This window comes from Desmodus rotundus, chromosome 13 (assembly GCF_022682495.2).
Source record: "Desmodus rotundus isolate HL8 chromosome 13, HLdesRot8A.1, whole genome shotgun sequence".
NCBI lineage: Eukaryota > Metazoa > Chordata > Mammalia > Chiroptera > Phyllostomidae > Desmodus > Desmodus rotundus.
In genome coordinates this window covers 31,543,741-31,561,531 of record NC_071399.1, presented here as the reverse complement: position 1 = coordinate 31,561,531, position 17,791 = coordinate 31,543,741, and the positions used below count along the sequence as shown (strand labels likewise).

At 38.3% G+C, this 17,791-nt stretch overlaps 1 protein-coding gene across 1 annotated transcript in view; it reads left to right on the top strand.

Annotated features, from left to right (window-relative positions):
• The window catches only part of MYO16 (myosin XVI), a 518,514-nt gene that overhangs the window by 466,667 nt on the left and 34,056 nt on the right, over window positions 1-17,791 (top strand). The window contains exon 34 of the mRNA XM_053916793.1: window positions 16,924-17,015. Coding sequence (XP_053772768.1) covers window positions 16,924-17,015 — 92 coding nt within the window. The remainder of the gene's footprint in view (window positions 1-16,923; window positions 17,016-17,791) is intronic.

The following is a 17,791-nucleotide window of genomic DNA, read 5'->3' as shown; positions in this document are numbered from 1 at the left end:
GGATATTAAAGTTATTTCCCAATATTCCACTCTTAAAATAACACTGAGTATTTATGATGTATTACTCCAAGGTTATTAAAATAGGCATTTTGTAAAACTTTCCATGTTAATGGAGGATGTTCAGATTTATGTGCATGTTTAGATCGAGATACAATCTTCTTTAACAAAACAGTTGCTTTCTGAAATCTCTGATGATAACCCTTTGTGAATTGGTAAGTATAGCAACAACGTTGTATGCCCTTATATTCAAATTGAATATTCTTAAAATAATAAAATTGGAAAATGAGTAACAGCAATAGGCATCAAGTATGTGATAGAATATTTCACAAAAGTTATATATATATGATAAGTGTAAGTAATTACTTTTTACTTGCAATTTTGCTTTTTTTAAGGATAGCTATTAAACAAGAGAAATTTATAATAGAGTGATCAAAACTGAATAAACAAATGTTTTAGGAAGATGACTATATATATACCCATTACTCTTGCTAAAATTTCACATCATGCCATTCTCCCTATCTCACCTTAGATGATGCACATCCTATCATAAAGAAAGAGAAAAGAGAAACCTCCTTTCATCAAAATATATAATTTCTCTGCTTTTTTATTCAAAAGGTAAAATCCATGGCTTGGGAAATGGTACTATAAAACTAAATACAAAAAAAAAAACAACCCTATGTTTCTTACTCCAAAAAATCAAAATAAAACCAAAAGTCAACAGAAAAACAAAAAGTGCTCTAGACCAAAATGGAAATTTTATGGAATATATACCTTGGGTTAATATAAAATTGTGTCTCCAGAAATATCAAGCTTCTAAATCTCAACATAGGATCCATATAGGATTAAGATTTTAAAATAAAGCTAAAGACCACTTGAAAATCTTGAGTTATATATACACAGGGAAATTATTGCAAATGGATTTTTAATTTTTCAAAGCCACTTGACATGTTTAAGTTGATCTACTTTGTGAATACCATGAACTTCTTGGTCCCTAAAGCCTTCTTATGATTATTAAAATATCTGGCCCAGTGCCCTGGATACTTAGGCACTCAGTAAGCATTTACTGATTAAAACAATGTTGCATATTACATATGAACCAGTAAATCCCATGCGGGAGACAGAGTCATAAAATTTCTCCTCAACAGTATGGTAAGAATTAAACAAATATTACACATGTACAACACATGATATATGCATGATCATTATAGTTCTTAAAGCTGTTATTAGTACTGATTCATAATTCACAATGTACAGTCAACGTGGTTTCTAAATAAAGGCACAAGATGGAAATAAATGTTTAAAATAACTTGAAGTTCTAATTGAGTCAGAAGTAATGCTATTTTTCTAGGAAACAATTTCTCTCTTGACTGCCAGTATCTGCATGCTACCTCTGCTTCCCAGAAATAATTATCTGTTTGTTCATTTGTTGAAATATAGTTATGTGTGGGTAATTATAGCTATCACTTACTTTAATTGCCATCCTTTTACTGATGTGAACACAGACTTAGATCTTTTTTGTATACGTAATTATTCCCTGGACTTGTGGCTATTTATCATTAGATTAGAGAACAGTTTTTAGTGTTAGAACATTTTACTTATATCAAAAAAAAGCATTGTGAATATAAAGATGTCTATTTTGTGGGGAAATACAGATGGAAAAAATTCCAGCTAAGACATTTTATGCTCATTATGATTTTCTTTTGCTGCTCATTGAATGTACATTTTATTGTTGGACATCAGGAAAAATGGCAATCAAGGAATACAGTTATTATATTTTATTTTTAAATTTATCATCTTTGGAAGATTATCTCTTTGTATTTGAGTTATGTTTATCCTCAGTACACAACAAGAATTATCTGTGATGATAAATGGTTTTCTACAAGGAAGGCCTCGCTGAGACCATTTGCAGGGCCAAGAGCTCTGCATTCTTTGCATAGACTTTAGCACCATATTGAACTTGGCACCATTGTAGTGCCAAGCCACACTGACTCTGGGAACATCAAGCATGGCTTTCATTAGCTATGCCTCATGGTAGATCTAGACGATTGACAAAGGAGCCTCTGGTTGGAACTTATGAAATGTATTCATATATACATTTTAAAACACCACTTTGTTTATGGGAATTTATAGATTCTTTGGAACTCATACTGTTGTCTGACTCAAAGACTAACTGCCAGAGGAAACAAGCCTTCACTTGAGAATCTGGAATATTGTGCAGTTACTTATTTTGAGCAACAGAAAGTAGCTTTGCAAAGAAAGCAAGCTTCTCAGGCACTAAGAAAGCCCTGCCCCACTCTTCCTTTTAGTTAAAAATATTTTGAAGTCATATTAAATAATTTCTAATTTGGATTTTATTTGATTAAATTTCTTCCACTGTGGTTGAGAAGTCAGATTTCAAAATGGCTGGGAAGAAATGCTGAAGAGCAGAATGGCAGGAGGAAGCCTAGTGAAAACCAAATACACATCAGTAAATCAAATTATTTATTAAGCACCCATTGCATGCAGGCATTGTGCTATGCATGGGAAGTAATAGGAAATCTAAGCAACTCAAGGTGTGCTCTTTGTGAGCACATACATAAAATAAGAGAAATACATTGAATGTTGACAATGCATATCAAAAGAGATCACAAAATAGGGCAGCCAGTGACAGTGTCAAATAAGCCACATAAATAATGGTTCTCTACTGCCTCCACATAAGACGAGATTCTTATGGGCTGGGATAGTTAAGGACATTTCATGGTGAAGGGTGGGATTTTCAAAACAAATAAGATTCAGACAAGAAAGAAGGGAACACCTTTCTTTTAAGAAAATTTATTGTGTGGTGTCTTTTGGCTGGGAAGTGAATGGGTTGCTCTGATAGAATAGGTAAAGTAAATAAGATAGGAAAGAAAGTAATCATCTTGTACAGGGCATGGAATGCCAGTTCAAAGGGTGTCCCTGAAAGGTTGTTCTTGTTTGGAAGGGACACTATCTGCTATTTTGGAGAAATTTACCTGATTGCATTATTCAGGGTAAACAATGGGACAAAAACTTTAAGTTTGGAGTACCAATTTTGTGTTCCTCCACTCAAATATTCACAAACTGTGTATACCCAGCAAGAATTTTATCGAATCTATTGGTGTAAGAGAAAAGGAAAAGGGAGTGAAGTTCGCTCTTTAACAGAGAAAAAAAAGAGTTTCTAAGGGGATATTAATTCTGTGAGTAGGTTTTGGAGTTCAAGCACTAAGAACTATTGGCTATAGATTATTGTTACAGAAATGATGATGATAACTTTGGAATTTAGACAAGGATTCCAAGATGGAAGGATAGGAAAGGCAAATTTCAAAGGAAGCTTGAGAAGTGGGGATGGTTTATAGAATCTGAAGAAAAAGTATGAGGAGAAATGAAAAAAAATGACCACAAAACCATGCAGAGTTCCAAACTTCAAGAAATATTCCTTGAGAAGGGCAGATGGGGAATACAGAACAGGTGGTCAAAGAGATAGGAGAACACAGATGTTCAGTTTCATAGAAACCGAGAGAGGAATGGAGTTAAAGATCAGGCAAGACATAAAAAAAAAAAAAAAGAATTGAAACCCCGTTACTGTTTAAAAAACAAGTGTGGGCTCCTATAAAATGACAGGGAATTTGACTAGAATATTCTAATTGATTAAGCTTATAAAATGCAGTGTCACAACCACCCTTGAAAGTCTTCCCATTCTCCAGTTGGTAGAAGATTTTAGATTAACTCATTGGGCTCTGTGAGCAGACTTCATGATCTCAGTATCTTAGATCTTCTCAAAATCACTTTACAAATCTGAAGGGGCTAAATCCACATGATAATTGATTAAAATGTCCTAAAAGACATTCCTCCTGAGTGTCCTGGGGACGGTTTAATTTACAAAGCTCTGGACAGCACCCACTAGGAAAGGAGAGGGAGAGCATAGCCCCCTCCCCCTGCCTGGACCCTGGATCAAGGCTAATGACTTCCCGATTGCCCTTCTGCCCAGCTCCAGGGAAGGGCAGCACGTTCTATGGAGTGATGGTATCTATTACAAGGTTCAGGTCAGTGTGTGCCTTCCCCCAAACCTCAGCATACTTTCTTGGAGCAGAAGAGCTGGGTATCTGGGGAGGGGAGGGGTTCGGAGGACCATAGTTAGCCCTTGCTATAATATGGGCAGGTATGGCTTTTTTTTTTTTTTTTAATTTTTTTTTATTGTTATGCAATTACAGTTGTATGCCTTTTCTCCCCATCCCTCTACCCCACCCCAGGTGAACCCACCTCCCTCCCCCCTCTCCACCCTCCCCCTTGGTATGGCTTTTTAAATGAAGGTTTTATATCAAATGGACATGCTTAGCACTTTGAGGCACACTGTTTCTGCTCTTTAAAGAATACGTTGAGAAGAGGGCATAGAACTGTTTAAACTGGGAAAATTATCTTCTCAGAACCTGGTTTGAGGAGAAGGTTGTGGCCTTGAGACAACTAGAGCAAGTTCATAAACATGTACAAGCAATCATTTTGTGATGGAAACCTACCTTCCAATGGAATTCAACAAGTAAGTGCCTCCAGGTTAACCTTAAATCTCCCTCAACAATGGAATCTTCTACCCTGTGAGAACACACAGATGAATTATCTAGCCCCAAGACTTTAAGGCTTTCCTGGAGCCTATGCACAACTGTGTTCCCCTTAGCTGCATGAGGAAGTCCTTGCTGTGTTAAAATATATATATATCCTTCTCAGCTAGGGACATATGCTCAAGAATTTACACATGAATTAATTTTGTTAATTTTTTTAATTTCTGGAAATTTTTAAAAAGATAATGAGCAGATGAAACCAGATTAAAATAATGAAAATTCTGATTATGACTGAGAAGATGGCAGCAAGATAGGTGGGAGTGGAGTCCACTTCCCCTCGGCACCAGTGAAACATCTAGCTGATCTGAGGAACAGAGTGAACAGCCAACAGTATTCCAGCATATATGAAGATCAGAGAACAAAGATAGAGGACATTGAAAGATCAGATGGTAAGAAGAGTGGTTAAGGAAAATAAGGTCCCTGGGACCAGCGCGGGGACCAGAGAAGCTGAAGCCACTGACCAGAGCACAGGGTCTTCTGCAGGATTCTTGGGAGAGAGCCAGGCTGGGCTGTGTGAGAGGCCAGGTGCTTGTTTGGACCGGGGGCTTGAATAGGCTCTTTTTTCTTGAAAAGAAAAAGAGAAAATAGAGGCACTCAGAGGCTATTTAGAGAACTCTCCACAGCAGCCGTGGCCTCTTGCGCCCCTACCCCCTCAGCCCCTGGACTGTGAACGCGGGATAAGCAGCCCCAGCACACACCTGAAGCTCTGCTGGCACACACCCAGATCAGAGGACTGGGCATCCACAACTGAAACCCTGGGTGGGCGCTCACCTCGATCACAGGCCTGGGCACCCACACCTGAAACCTCGGGTAGGTGCGCACCTGGATCAGCAGCTGGCTACCCCAGCACACAGGCCCAAAGCCCGGGATCGGCCGCACAACCCGATCGATGGCCTGGCTGCCCCGTGGGCAACCACACCTGAAGCACTGGGGAATAAACAACTCCCACCTAGCCCCTGCGCACAGAGCCCTGCTGGGCCTACTCACTCTCTAGGAGGAAGGCAGAACGCCCAACAGAAGGGAGCTGCAGGGATAGGGGAGACTGCAGTCCCTGGAAAGATTTGACGCAGGAAGGGGCTGAAATACCCCAAAGGAGCACCCAGAGCCCCTAGCATATAAGACAGCAAAGAGCAAGAAGGTGGAGTGTGAGTTGCCCCTAATTGGTGCAGCTCAAGGACTGCACAACTGGTGAACTAAAGGCCTAGAGGGGAGCAGAAGGACCCTGAGGAACTGGACTGGAGGCTGAACAACAGCAAAGAGTGTGGCTCAGGAAGGGAGAAAAGTAAAACCAACCCCTCCAACCACCCTCTCCCGTTTCACAGAGAGGAAGACAAGCAGAACTAACCTGACCAGTTTAAAGCCAGCAGAACACCTTTTTTTTTCTTTTCTCTTTTTTTCCCTCCTTTCCCCCTAAATTCCTTCTTCCTTCCTGTCTTTCTTTCTTTTTTTATTCCTTCTTCCTTCCATCCTTTACTTTTTTATTCCTTCCTCCTGCCTAAAGTTACTTATTTTTTTATTTTAATTTTCGTTAAAATTCCTTCTTCTTATCTTTCCTCTGATCTTTTTATTCCTTCTTCTTTCCTTCCTTTCTTCCATTCCTTTTCTATTTCCTTTTTCCTTCCTTCTCTTCTCCTTTTTTTTTCTTCTTTCTCCTTTTCCCACAGGTGAGACAATAAAACCTGGAGCTCTGAAAAGACCAGAGTTAGACCCTGTTAGACCCGTAAATGACAGCCCAAGACCAGCAACCTCAGGAGATTAAGGAGACAGCACCACTGAATCCCACTGGCATTCTACCATAGAGTTCATAACACAAACCCAGGGAGTCAGAACAGATCAATTTAAAAATCAGATGCTAACAAGAAGAGTCTCACAAAAAATGAGAAGACAAAGAAACAGTCCGCAAATGAAAGGAAAGGAGGAAGCCCCAGAAAGAATGCTAACTGAAAAAGAGGCAAGTCAACTATCAGATACTGAGTTCAAAGCAATGGTTATCAGGAAGCTCACTCTACTCACAGAGAACTACCAGAAACTACAGGGAAACTACAATGAACTCACTGCAAACTATATCAACATGAAAAAGAAAATAGAAACTATGACCAAGGGCCAAGAAGAAATGAAGAATACAATTTCTGAACTGAAGAACACAGTAGAGGGAATCAAAAGCAGACTTGATGAAGCAGAGGATCGGATCAGCGAGCTGGAGGACAAAGTAGAAAAAAACACCCAGAAAGAGCAAGAAAAGGAAAACAGGCTCAGAAAGAATGAAGAGGCAATAAGTGAAATGCAGGACAACATGAAACATAATAATATCCGTATAACAGGGAAACCAGAAGGAGAAGAAGAAGAGCAAGGGATAGAAAACCTGTTTGAAAAAGTAAAGATGGAAAATTTCCCTAATCTGAGAAAGAAAAAGTCATCCAAATCCAGGAAACACAGAGAGTCCCAAACAAGAGGAACCCAAAGAGGCCCACTGCAAGACACATCATAATTAAAATGGCAAAATTCCAAGACAAAGAAAGGATCTTAAAAAAAGCAAGCGAGAAACAGGAAGTAACACACAAGGGAGCCCCAATAAAGTTAGCAACTGACTTCTCAATGGAAACGCTCCAAGCCAGAAGAGAATGGCAAAAAATATTCCAAGTAATGAGAACCAGAGGCCTGCAACCAAGGCTACTTTACCCAGCAAGGCTCTCAATCAAGATAGAAGGCCAAATAAAGAGCTTCCCAGACACAAGAAGTCTAAAAGAATACACCTCCACCAAACCAGCTCTGCAAGAGATGTTAAAGGGTCTGCTTTAAGGAAAGGAAGGAAAAGAGAAAGAGAGAAGAACACAGGCATGAAAAAATGTCAATGAATAACCACCTATCGATAATAACCTTAAACGTAAATGGATTAAATGCTCCAATCAAAAGACATAGAATAGCTGAATGAATAGGAAAACATGACCCACATATATGCTGCCTTTAAAACACTGAGCTCAGGACAAAAGACCTACACAGATTGAAAGTGAAGGGCTGGAAACAAATTTTCTGAGCAAATGGAGAAGAAAAAAGAAGCCGGGGTTGCAATACTCATATCAGACAATATAGACTTCAAAAGAAGGGCCATAAAGAGAGACCCAGAAGGTCACTTCATACTACTCAAAGGAAGAATTCACCAAGAAGACATCAACATTGTAAATATATATGCACCAAACATAGGAGCACCCAAATACATAAGAAAATCTTGGAGGACTTCAAGAAAGATATTGACAGCAACGCAATTATAGTAGGGGATTTTAATACCCCACTGTCAAAAATGGACAGATCTTCCAAACAAAATATCAACAAGGATATTGTATCCTTAACAATACCTTAGATGAAATGGACTTAACTGATATATATAGAGAGCTTTTCATCCCAAAGAAGCAAAATACATGTTCTTTTCAAGTGTACACGGAACATTTTCAAAGATAGACCACATGATAGGACACAAAGCAAGCCTCAACAAATTCAAGAAAATTGAAATCATATCAAGCATTTTCTCTGAACACAAGGGACTGAAACTAGAAACCAACCCCAAAGGAAAAAACCCAAAACACTCAAAATCATGGAAACTGAATAGCATGCTATTAAACAATGAATGGGTCAAGAACAAGATTAGGGAATAAATCAAAAACTTTCTGGAAACAAGTGAAAACGAATTCATAACAACCCAAAACCTATTGGACACAGCAAAGGCAGTCCTGAGATGGAAGTTCATAGTAATACAGGCCTACTTTAAAAAGATAGAAACATTTCAAACAAACAACCTAACCCTACACTTACAAGAACTCGAGGAAGAACAACAAAGACAGCCCAGAGTAAGCAGAAGGAAGGAAATAACCAAGATCAGAGCAGAGGTAAATGACATAGAGACCAAAAGCACAATTCAAAGGATCAATGAATCCAGGAGCTGGTTCTTTGAAAAGATAAACAAAATCGACAAGCCTTTAAGTAGGCTCATCAAGAAAAAAGAGAGAGGATCCAAATAAACACAATTAGAAATGAAAGAGGAGAGACTACAACTGATACCACAGAAATACAAAGGATTGTAAGAAATTACTATGAAGAACTGTATGCCAAGAAATTTGAAAACCTAGGTGAAATGGACACATTTTTAGAAAAATATAATCTTCCAAAACTGAATGAAGAAGAAGCAGAAAACCTGAACAGACCAATAACAGCACACGAAAATTGAAGTATTAATGAAAAAATTACCAACACACAAAAGCCCTGGACCAAATGGTTTCACAGGAGAATTCTACAAAGCATTTAAGGAATAGCTAACCCCTATAGTTCACAGACTATTTGAAAAAATCCAAAATGATGGAAGACTCCCAAACTCTTTTTATGAGGTCTGCATTATCCTAATCCCCAAACAAGATAAAGACACAACGAAGAAAGGAAACTTCAGGCCAATATCGCTGATGAACATAGTTGCTAAAATTCTCAAGAAAATATTGGCAAACCGCATCCAGCAATACATTAAAAAGATCATACACCATGACCAAGTGGGATTCATCCCAGGGATGCAAGGATGGTACAATATTCACAAATCAATAAACATAATACATCATATCAACAACAGCAAAGACAAAAATCACATGGTCATATCAATAGATGCAGAAAAAGCATTTGATAAGATACAGCACCCATTTCTCACAAAAACACTCAGCAAAGTGGGAATAGAGGGAGCATTCCTCAACATAATAAAGGCCATATATGAAAGACCTACAGCCAATATCATACTCAGTACACAAACACTTAGAGCTTTCCCACTAAGATCAGGAACATGACAAGGATGCCCTCTCTCACCACTCCTATTCAACATAGTACTGGAAGTCCTAGCCACAGCAATCAGACAAGAAAAAGCAATAAAAGGCATCCAAATTGGAAAGGAAGAAATGGAACAGTCATTGCTTGCAGGTGAAATGGTAGTGTACAAGGAAAATCCTAGAGACTCCACAAAAAAACTACTCAACCTAATAAATGAATTTGGCAAAACAGCTGGATACAAAGTCAATACTCAGAAATCAAAAGCATTCTTGTATACCAACAATGAAACTGCAGAAACAGAATCAGGAAAAAAATCCCATTTGATATAGCAACAAGAAAAATAAAGTACCTAGGAATACACCTAACCAAGGACTAAAAGACCTGTAGTCAGAAAACTACACAACACTGAAGAAAGAAATTAAGGAAGACACAAACAAATGGAAGCATGTACCATGCTCATGGATTGGAAGAATTAACATCATCAAAATGGCCATACTACCCAAAGCAATTTATAGATTCAATGCAATCCCTATTAGAGTACCCATGACATATTTCACAGATATAGAACAAACATTTCAGAAATTCATATGGAACCATAAATGACCCCGAATAACTGCAGCAATTTTGAGAAAGAAGAACAAAGCAGGAGGGATCAAAATACCTGATATCAAACTGAATTCAAGGCCACTGTCATTAAACAGCCTGTTACTGGCATAAAAACAGGCACATAGACCAATGGAACAGAACAGAGAGCCCAGAAATAAACTCAAGTCTTTACGGTCAATTCATATTTGACAAAGGAGGCAGGAGCATAAAATCGAGCAAAAACAGCCTCTTCAACAAATGGTGTTGGGAGATCTGGACAGCTACATGCAAAAAAATGAAACTCAATCACCAACTTACGCCATACACAAAAATAAATTCAAGGTGGATAAAAGACTTAAATATAAGTCGTAACACCATAAAAGCCCTAGAGGAAAACATTGGCAGGAAAATCTCAGACATTCCACGCGGCAACATCCTCATAGACACGTCCCCTAAAGCAAGGGACATAAAGGAAAGAATAAACAAATGGGACCTCGTAATAAAAAGCTTCTGCATGGGTAAAGAAAACAGCATTAAAATACAAAGAGAACCAAGAGTATAGGAAAACATATTTGCCAATGATACCTCAGACAAGGGCCCAAAACATATAAAGAACTCACACAACTCCACTCCAGGAAGACAAACAACCCAATTAAAAAATGGGCAAAGGACTTGAACAGACACTTCTCTAAGGAAGACATACAGAGGGCCCAGAGACATATCAAAAGATGTTTAGCATCACTAGCCATGAGAGAGATGCAGATTAAAACCACAATGAGGTACCATCTCACACCAGTCAGAGTGGCCAACACAAACAAATCCACAAACAAATGTTGGAGAGGATGCGGAGAAAAGGGAACCCTAGTGCACTGTTGGTGGGAATGCAGACTGGTGAGGCCACTGTGGAAAACAGTATGGAATTTCCTCAGAAAACTAAAAATGGAACTGCCCTTTGACCCAGCAATTCCGCTGCTGGGATTATACCCTAAGAACCCTGAAAAACCCATCCAAAAGAACCTATGCACCCCAATGTTCATAGCAGCACAATTTACAGTAGCCAAGTACTGGAAGCAACCTAAGTGCCCATCAGCAAATGAGTGGGTCAAAAAACCATGGTACATTTACACAATGGAATTCTATGCTTCGGAGAGAATAAAAGGAGCTTATAACCCTATGCAACAGCATGGATGGAACCAGAGAGCATTATGCTAAGTGAAATAAGCCAGGTGGTGAGGGACAAATACCATATGATCTCACCTTTAACTGGAACATAATCAACAAAAGGAAAAAGCAAACAAAATATAACCAGAGACATTGAAATTAAGGACAATGTAACAATAGCCAGAGGGGAGTGGGGAGGGGATAGTGGGGAGAAAGGTCTACAGGAACTACTATAAAGGACACATGTACAAAATCCACGGGGAGTGTGGAAGTGTGGGAGGGAGGTGAGATTGGCTGGGGTGGGGTGGCTGGATGGGGAGAAAAGGCATACAACTGTAATTGAATAACAATAAAAATTTTTAAAAAAGGAAAATTCCAAAGTTTGGTGATGAATACATGGACTTTACTAAATATTCTCTTTACCTTCATATGTGTATCAAATTTATATCATAAAAAAATTATCAAATATTTGCTATCTTGAAAAGTAAAATGGGTAAGTTATTGTAGTCTTATATGCATTTCTTTGAATACTTAATGAAAATTAACATATTATTTGGTGATCATTTTTATTCATTTAAATTTTCTATACATATTTTTTGACAAATTTAAAATCTGAGGGTAGGACTTTTATTTTAACTTGTAGCGTGCTTTAAAAAAATTAAGCTTTTTATTTAGTATATTGAAATATTTTATACTGTCCTTTTTAATTTTAATTTTATTTTTATGATATTTTAACATTTATATTTAATATTTGAACGAAGGCATTCATCCTTTTTTTTCCCCTTCATGGTTATGCATTTGGTGTCAATTTTAGATCATTTGCCTTAAAAAGTACTGCAGCAAAACAAAATGCTGTTGGTTAAAAAAAAAATTCTGCCTTCAGGCGTCCTTTGTACCTCAGTGTTTCCCAGCTCTTACTTTACTTTATCTAGTTGATCCTTGCTTAATATATTAAGCCAAAACGAGGATCTCTTACCTATGTGCTACAACCCCATATTTCAGTACTTCGTATTCTCATTCCAGATACTCTTCTCACCTCCTGCCTCATCAGGAGGAGACAGTTCACACAGTTTCTCTGGTACCCTCTCTTCTACCTCACTCTCCCTCTGTCATCACTTGCCTCTCCATTCCCACATGTTTACTTTTCCCACACCAAAGCCATTTGTCCCTGTCCTTGACCCTGCCACAGATTCTGAGGTCAGTGATTTTCTTAGTCAACAGGTAAGAAATACCTTTTAACATACCACTTAGCTAAAATGGTGTCACATTCCCTCTCAGAAATGTACAGTTCTACCCATTACCTATAAAATATTGTCAAATTTCTGTGAAATGTAAAGTTCTTTAACATCTATCTGACCCACTCTAGCTGCCAATGCATCCTCCAGGTTCTCTCCTCTGGTCAAAGTCCTCTCTCTTTTCCAGTTACAGTTTACATTTAATACTATATTAATTTATTTTTTCAAATATATTTTATTGATTATGCTATTGCAGTTGTCCCATTTTTTTCTCCCCTTTGTTTCCCTCTGTCCTGTAACCCCCTCCCACCATCATTCCCCCACCTTAGTTCATGTCCATGGGTCATATATATAAGTTCTTTGGCTTCTCTATATCCCATACTATTCTTAACATCCCCCTGTCTATTTTGTACCTGCCATTTATGCTTCTTATTCCCTGTACCTTTTCCTTCATTCTCCCCCCTTTCTCCTTCCCTCTCCCCACTGATAACCCTACCTGTGCTCTCTGTTTCTTTGAATCTGTTCCTGTTCTACTTGTTTACTTGGTTTGTTTTTGGTTTGTTTGGGGTTTTTTTTTACATTCAGTTGTTGATAGTTGTGTGTTGTAATTTTACTGTTTGTATTTTTTATTTTCTTCTTTTTCTTAGATGAGCCCCTTTAACATTTCATGTAATAAAGGCCTGGTAATGATGAACTCCTTGAACTTGACCTTATCTGGGAAGCACTTTATCTGCCCTTCCATTCTAAATCATAGCTTTGCTGGATGGAGTAATCTTGGATGTAGGTCCTTGCCTTTCATGCCTGAATTCTTTCCAGCCCCTTCTTGCCTGCAAGGTTTCTTTTGAGAAATCAGCTGATAGCCTTCTGGGAACTCCTTTGTAGGTAACTCTCCTTTTCTCTTGCTGCTTTTAAGATTCTCTACTTCACTTTCATCTTGGGTAATGTAATTGTGATGTGCCTTGGTGTGTGCCTCCTTAGGTCCAACTTTTGGGGGACTCTCTGAGCTTCCTGGACTTCCTGGAAGTTTATTTCCTTTGCCAGATTGGGGAAGTTCTCCTTCATTATGTTTTCAAATAAGTTTTCCATTTCTTGCTCTTCCTCTTCTTCTTCTGGCACCACTATGATTTGGATGTTGGAACATTTAAAGTTGTCCCAGAAGTTCCTAAGCCTCTCCTCATTTTTTTGAATTATTGTTTCTTCATTCTGTTCTGGTTCAATGTTTGTTTCTTCCTTCTGTTCCAAACCATTGATCTGAGTCCAAGTTTCCTTCTCCTCACTGTTGGTTCCCTGTATATTTTCCTTTATTTCACTTTTCATATCCTTCACTTTTTCCTCTATTTTGCAACCATACTCAACCATTTCTGTAAGCATCCTGATTACCAATGTTTTGAACTCTGCATCTGATAGATTGGCTATCTCTTCATTGCTTAGTTGTATTTTTTCTGGAGCTTTGATCTGTTCTTTCATTTGGGCCATATTCCTTTGTCTGGGCACATCTGTTACACAGTAAGGAGCAGATCCTTAGGTATTTGCCAGGGCGGAGGAACCCAGGTTGCTGTGTTATGGCACTGTATGTGGGGGAGGGGTCTGAGAGGCAACAATGCTGCTTGTTCAGCTCTGTGCTGGCTTTCAGTCACTCTGTCTTCTACCACAAGCAAATTGGGCACTTCTGGTGCTGATTCCCAGGTGGGTGGTTTTGTGTATGTTCTAGGATCCTGTGGGTTTGTCCAACAAACTCTCCTGTGAGGCTGGGAGATTCTCCTGCTGCCTCAACCTCCACAGGTTTTTTCAGTCAGAGGTTTTGAGCCTTTATTTCCCTGCAGTGGAACCCTTGGTTGTATGGTCTGTCTCGCTCCACAGTTGTTCCTCCCGGTTTATCCACAGGCTAATGTGGAACTGCCCACCCCAGTCCTCTAGCCGCTGCCTTTGCCAGGTGTCCTCTCCACCCAAGCTGCCCATCTCCATCCCTCCTACTGGTCTGAATGAATGTTTCTTCTTTAACTCTTTGGTTGTCAGGCTTCCATACAGTTCAATTTTCTGGCATTTCTGGTTATTTTTTGTTTTTAAATTTGTTGTTGTTCTTTATTTGGTTGTGGGAGGAGGTAGTGTATCTCCCTATGCCTCCATATTGGCCAGAAGTCCTATATTAATTTCTTTTAGACAATTACCCCATATGTGGAGCAGTCTCCTCACATTTTATTGCTTCATCTTGTTTTTTCTTCTCAATCCTCTTCACTTTCAAAATCCTTTTCACCCTAGAAGGCCCAGTTCCTTTGGCAGGTCCACTGTTTCTACATTTTCTCTAATCCCTTCAGTTAGAATTAATCTCTGCTTTCTTCAAGATTCTGCTCAATGTTACCTGTACTCCTACTTACCCCTTAAATCATTCTGTTCTGTGTCCTGGTTATGGGTCATTTCTATTAAATTTGAGCTTCTAAAGAGCAAAGACTTTTATTTACTCTTTATTGCATTTCCTAGTACTTTATTTAGAGACTGACCATAAATATTTCTTAACTTTATTTAATTGACACTATATAAAGCATGTTATGCTCTTGATTTGGCTCTGAGTGTATAGCCTCACTAATAGAGTTTTTGCTTTGATTCAGAGAATGAACTTCTAACTTATAATTCAGTTTTGAAAAATGGATTACAATTTTCTTTTCCTGCCTCAAATTCCCAGTTTCAATAAAATGTTCGGTGACCCAGATTCTCTAGAAGTAGACATTTGTTCTGCTTGTCATTCTGCCCTTTGTGCCCCCTACCTTTATGTGAGCCTCAAACCCTTTGCTGTGCCCTGCTTCCTGGACATATATTTTATTGCCAACTATCTGCTGATCTAGTTGCCTGGAATTCCAACTTGTGCTCAATCTTAGATTTTCATGTTCCCTTCTACCTGTTTAGATTTCAGATCACTCAAACACTAATTGCTTTCCCACACCTGCTACTGTGGTCTCTCATACAGTATTTCTCTAACCAGTTGAAGACATTGCTATTGCTTATGAGGGGGACCCATTTTCCAGCACACAATCCCCCCCAATCCATGGGTATATCACTTTTCAGGTGCTGGCCATAGTCTGCCCAGTCTCGATGAAGCTAACTTTTCCATACAAAGTATTTGTACATATAATGGGAAGATCAACTGGGAGGACTTATTATGTGATGATAGGATTTTGTGAACTTCCCTGAGCAACTAACTCTCTGCTGCCATTGGAAAAAAGTATGCAGTGATTTCTAATGATTTTAATTTAGGAATCATGTACATGTTTAATCAATTACAGGGGTGTCAAACTCATTTTCACCGGGGGCCACATCAGCTTCACGGTTGCCTTCAAAGGGCCAAATGTAATTTTACGGCTGTATAAATGTAACTTTAACTAGGGTCAAGGAGCTCGGCACTGCCACCAGGTAGAAACAAGGTGCCAGGCTGGATAAACAAGGTAAAGGGCCAGATTCGGCCCTACAGGCCTTGTCCGTGAATTACACCATACTAGCTAATTATGATTTCAGATGAGGGTAGCAATCACTTACAAATTTTAAGTTCTCTGGGTAGAATTCATTCCTTTGGGTAGTTATTTTTTTATTTATTCATATTTATCAATAAGTCACTTGTAATTATATTGATCCCTCTTTCACAGTGCTTCTAAGCCAGAGATGATATTGCTTTCCGGGGGATGTTTGGCAATTTCTGGGGACATATTTGGTTGTCACACTAGGGAGGTGCTACTGGGATCTAGGGGAGAGGCCAGGGATGCTGCCAAAATCTCATGATGCACAGGACAGCACCGACAGCAGAGAATTATATAGCCCAAAGTGTCGGGAGTTCTGCCTCTATAATAAGGAATAATTAATAAAATCCTTTGGTGCCTTATAGGTACTTCTCTATTAATTGTGGAGGGGGTTGTAAATTTCCTCAGATCCACTATTCATTCTATATAGCTGGTTATGAATTGGTCTGCTGTGATGGACAGCTACGCTGACCTTTTCCTCATGTAATTCCACCCAATCTCTTCACTCAATTTGTATGTAAAATAAACTATAGTCTGTAGAACCCATCTGACACTTGGTTGTGTCCTATACATCTCCTAATCCCTTCTTTGCATCCCTGCTACCCCACAAATGAAATATAAACTCTATTTTCGGTAGTAACTCAGGGAACCCATTTACTTTCTATGGTCCATGTACTTCTCTTCTCCCCATTGATATTTCATCAAACAATTTTTAGTTTCTAGAAAAGTTTCCATTCTCCCCTCTAATACATATTTGCTGAACTTGGCTCATTTTTGTGGTATGTTGACATATTTCTCCATTATTATTTTTTGTCTTTTGCCAGTATATTCTTTCATTAAACAAAACTGTAGCACTACTTTGTTTTCCCATATTTTATTGGAAAGTCTTTCTTATTCAATTAATGTTTAACTTGTGATCATTTCAATCCATAAAATACAATAATTTTATTGCATTATAATAAATATACAACTTATTTTATTCAGGGAAAAATATACAACTTAACTACTTTGTGTTGATCTCAATAGGTTTACCTGAAGAAGAGGGATTCTCCAGGTTGTCTGTGAGTGGGACAGCAACTTCAACATTTCAGAGACATAGAGAGAGTCATACCACTCAGGTAATGACCCCTACATATTCACATATACCATAATAAATGAAATTATGACAAGAAATTCATTCAGGTATGACCAAGAACATATGTTTTTACTGGACTAGAGAAAGGAGTTACTCTCATCTCTGCCCTAAGTTTCTCCAACTCAATATTCTTCTCTCTCCTCTATCTCAGCTGACTCAAGTATTCTGCTGGTTTAAAAAATAATAATTTGCCCCATACAAATAAAAATAATAAATATTGTAGACATAATTTATGTTGTATAATTTTTTAAATCACTGTCAGGGGAAGATGATATTAAATTTACTGAATGATGTTAATATGTTTTCCACATTTGACCTGCTAAAATCGGGGACTCTAAGTGACAACACATGGGAATAAAATACTGGAAGCACCTGTGGTTTTATGGCATGCCATTATATCTCAGTTACTGCTTCCAAATTCCATGTAATCCAAATTCATTTAAAATATGATATGGATTCAGAGCCCGGTTAAATCAAATTTAGATGACAGTGCAAAAGACTGTGTTTCAGCATGTTTCACATATATGCTTAATGTGTTTGGCTTTAAAAAGTTCACCAAAATAAAGATCATCACTGCCAGAAAAAAAACCCCACTAGTGTTCTTAGAAAGAAAAGGGATTTATATAATATAATTTAGTATTTTGCTATGTTGAATTTTAAAACACTGTTTCTTTTTTTCCTTTTTATTGAATTTATTGGGGAGACACTGGTTAACAAAATTATACAGATTGCAGGTGCACAGTTCCACATCACATCATC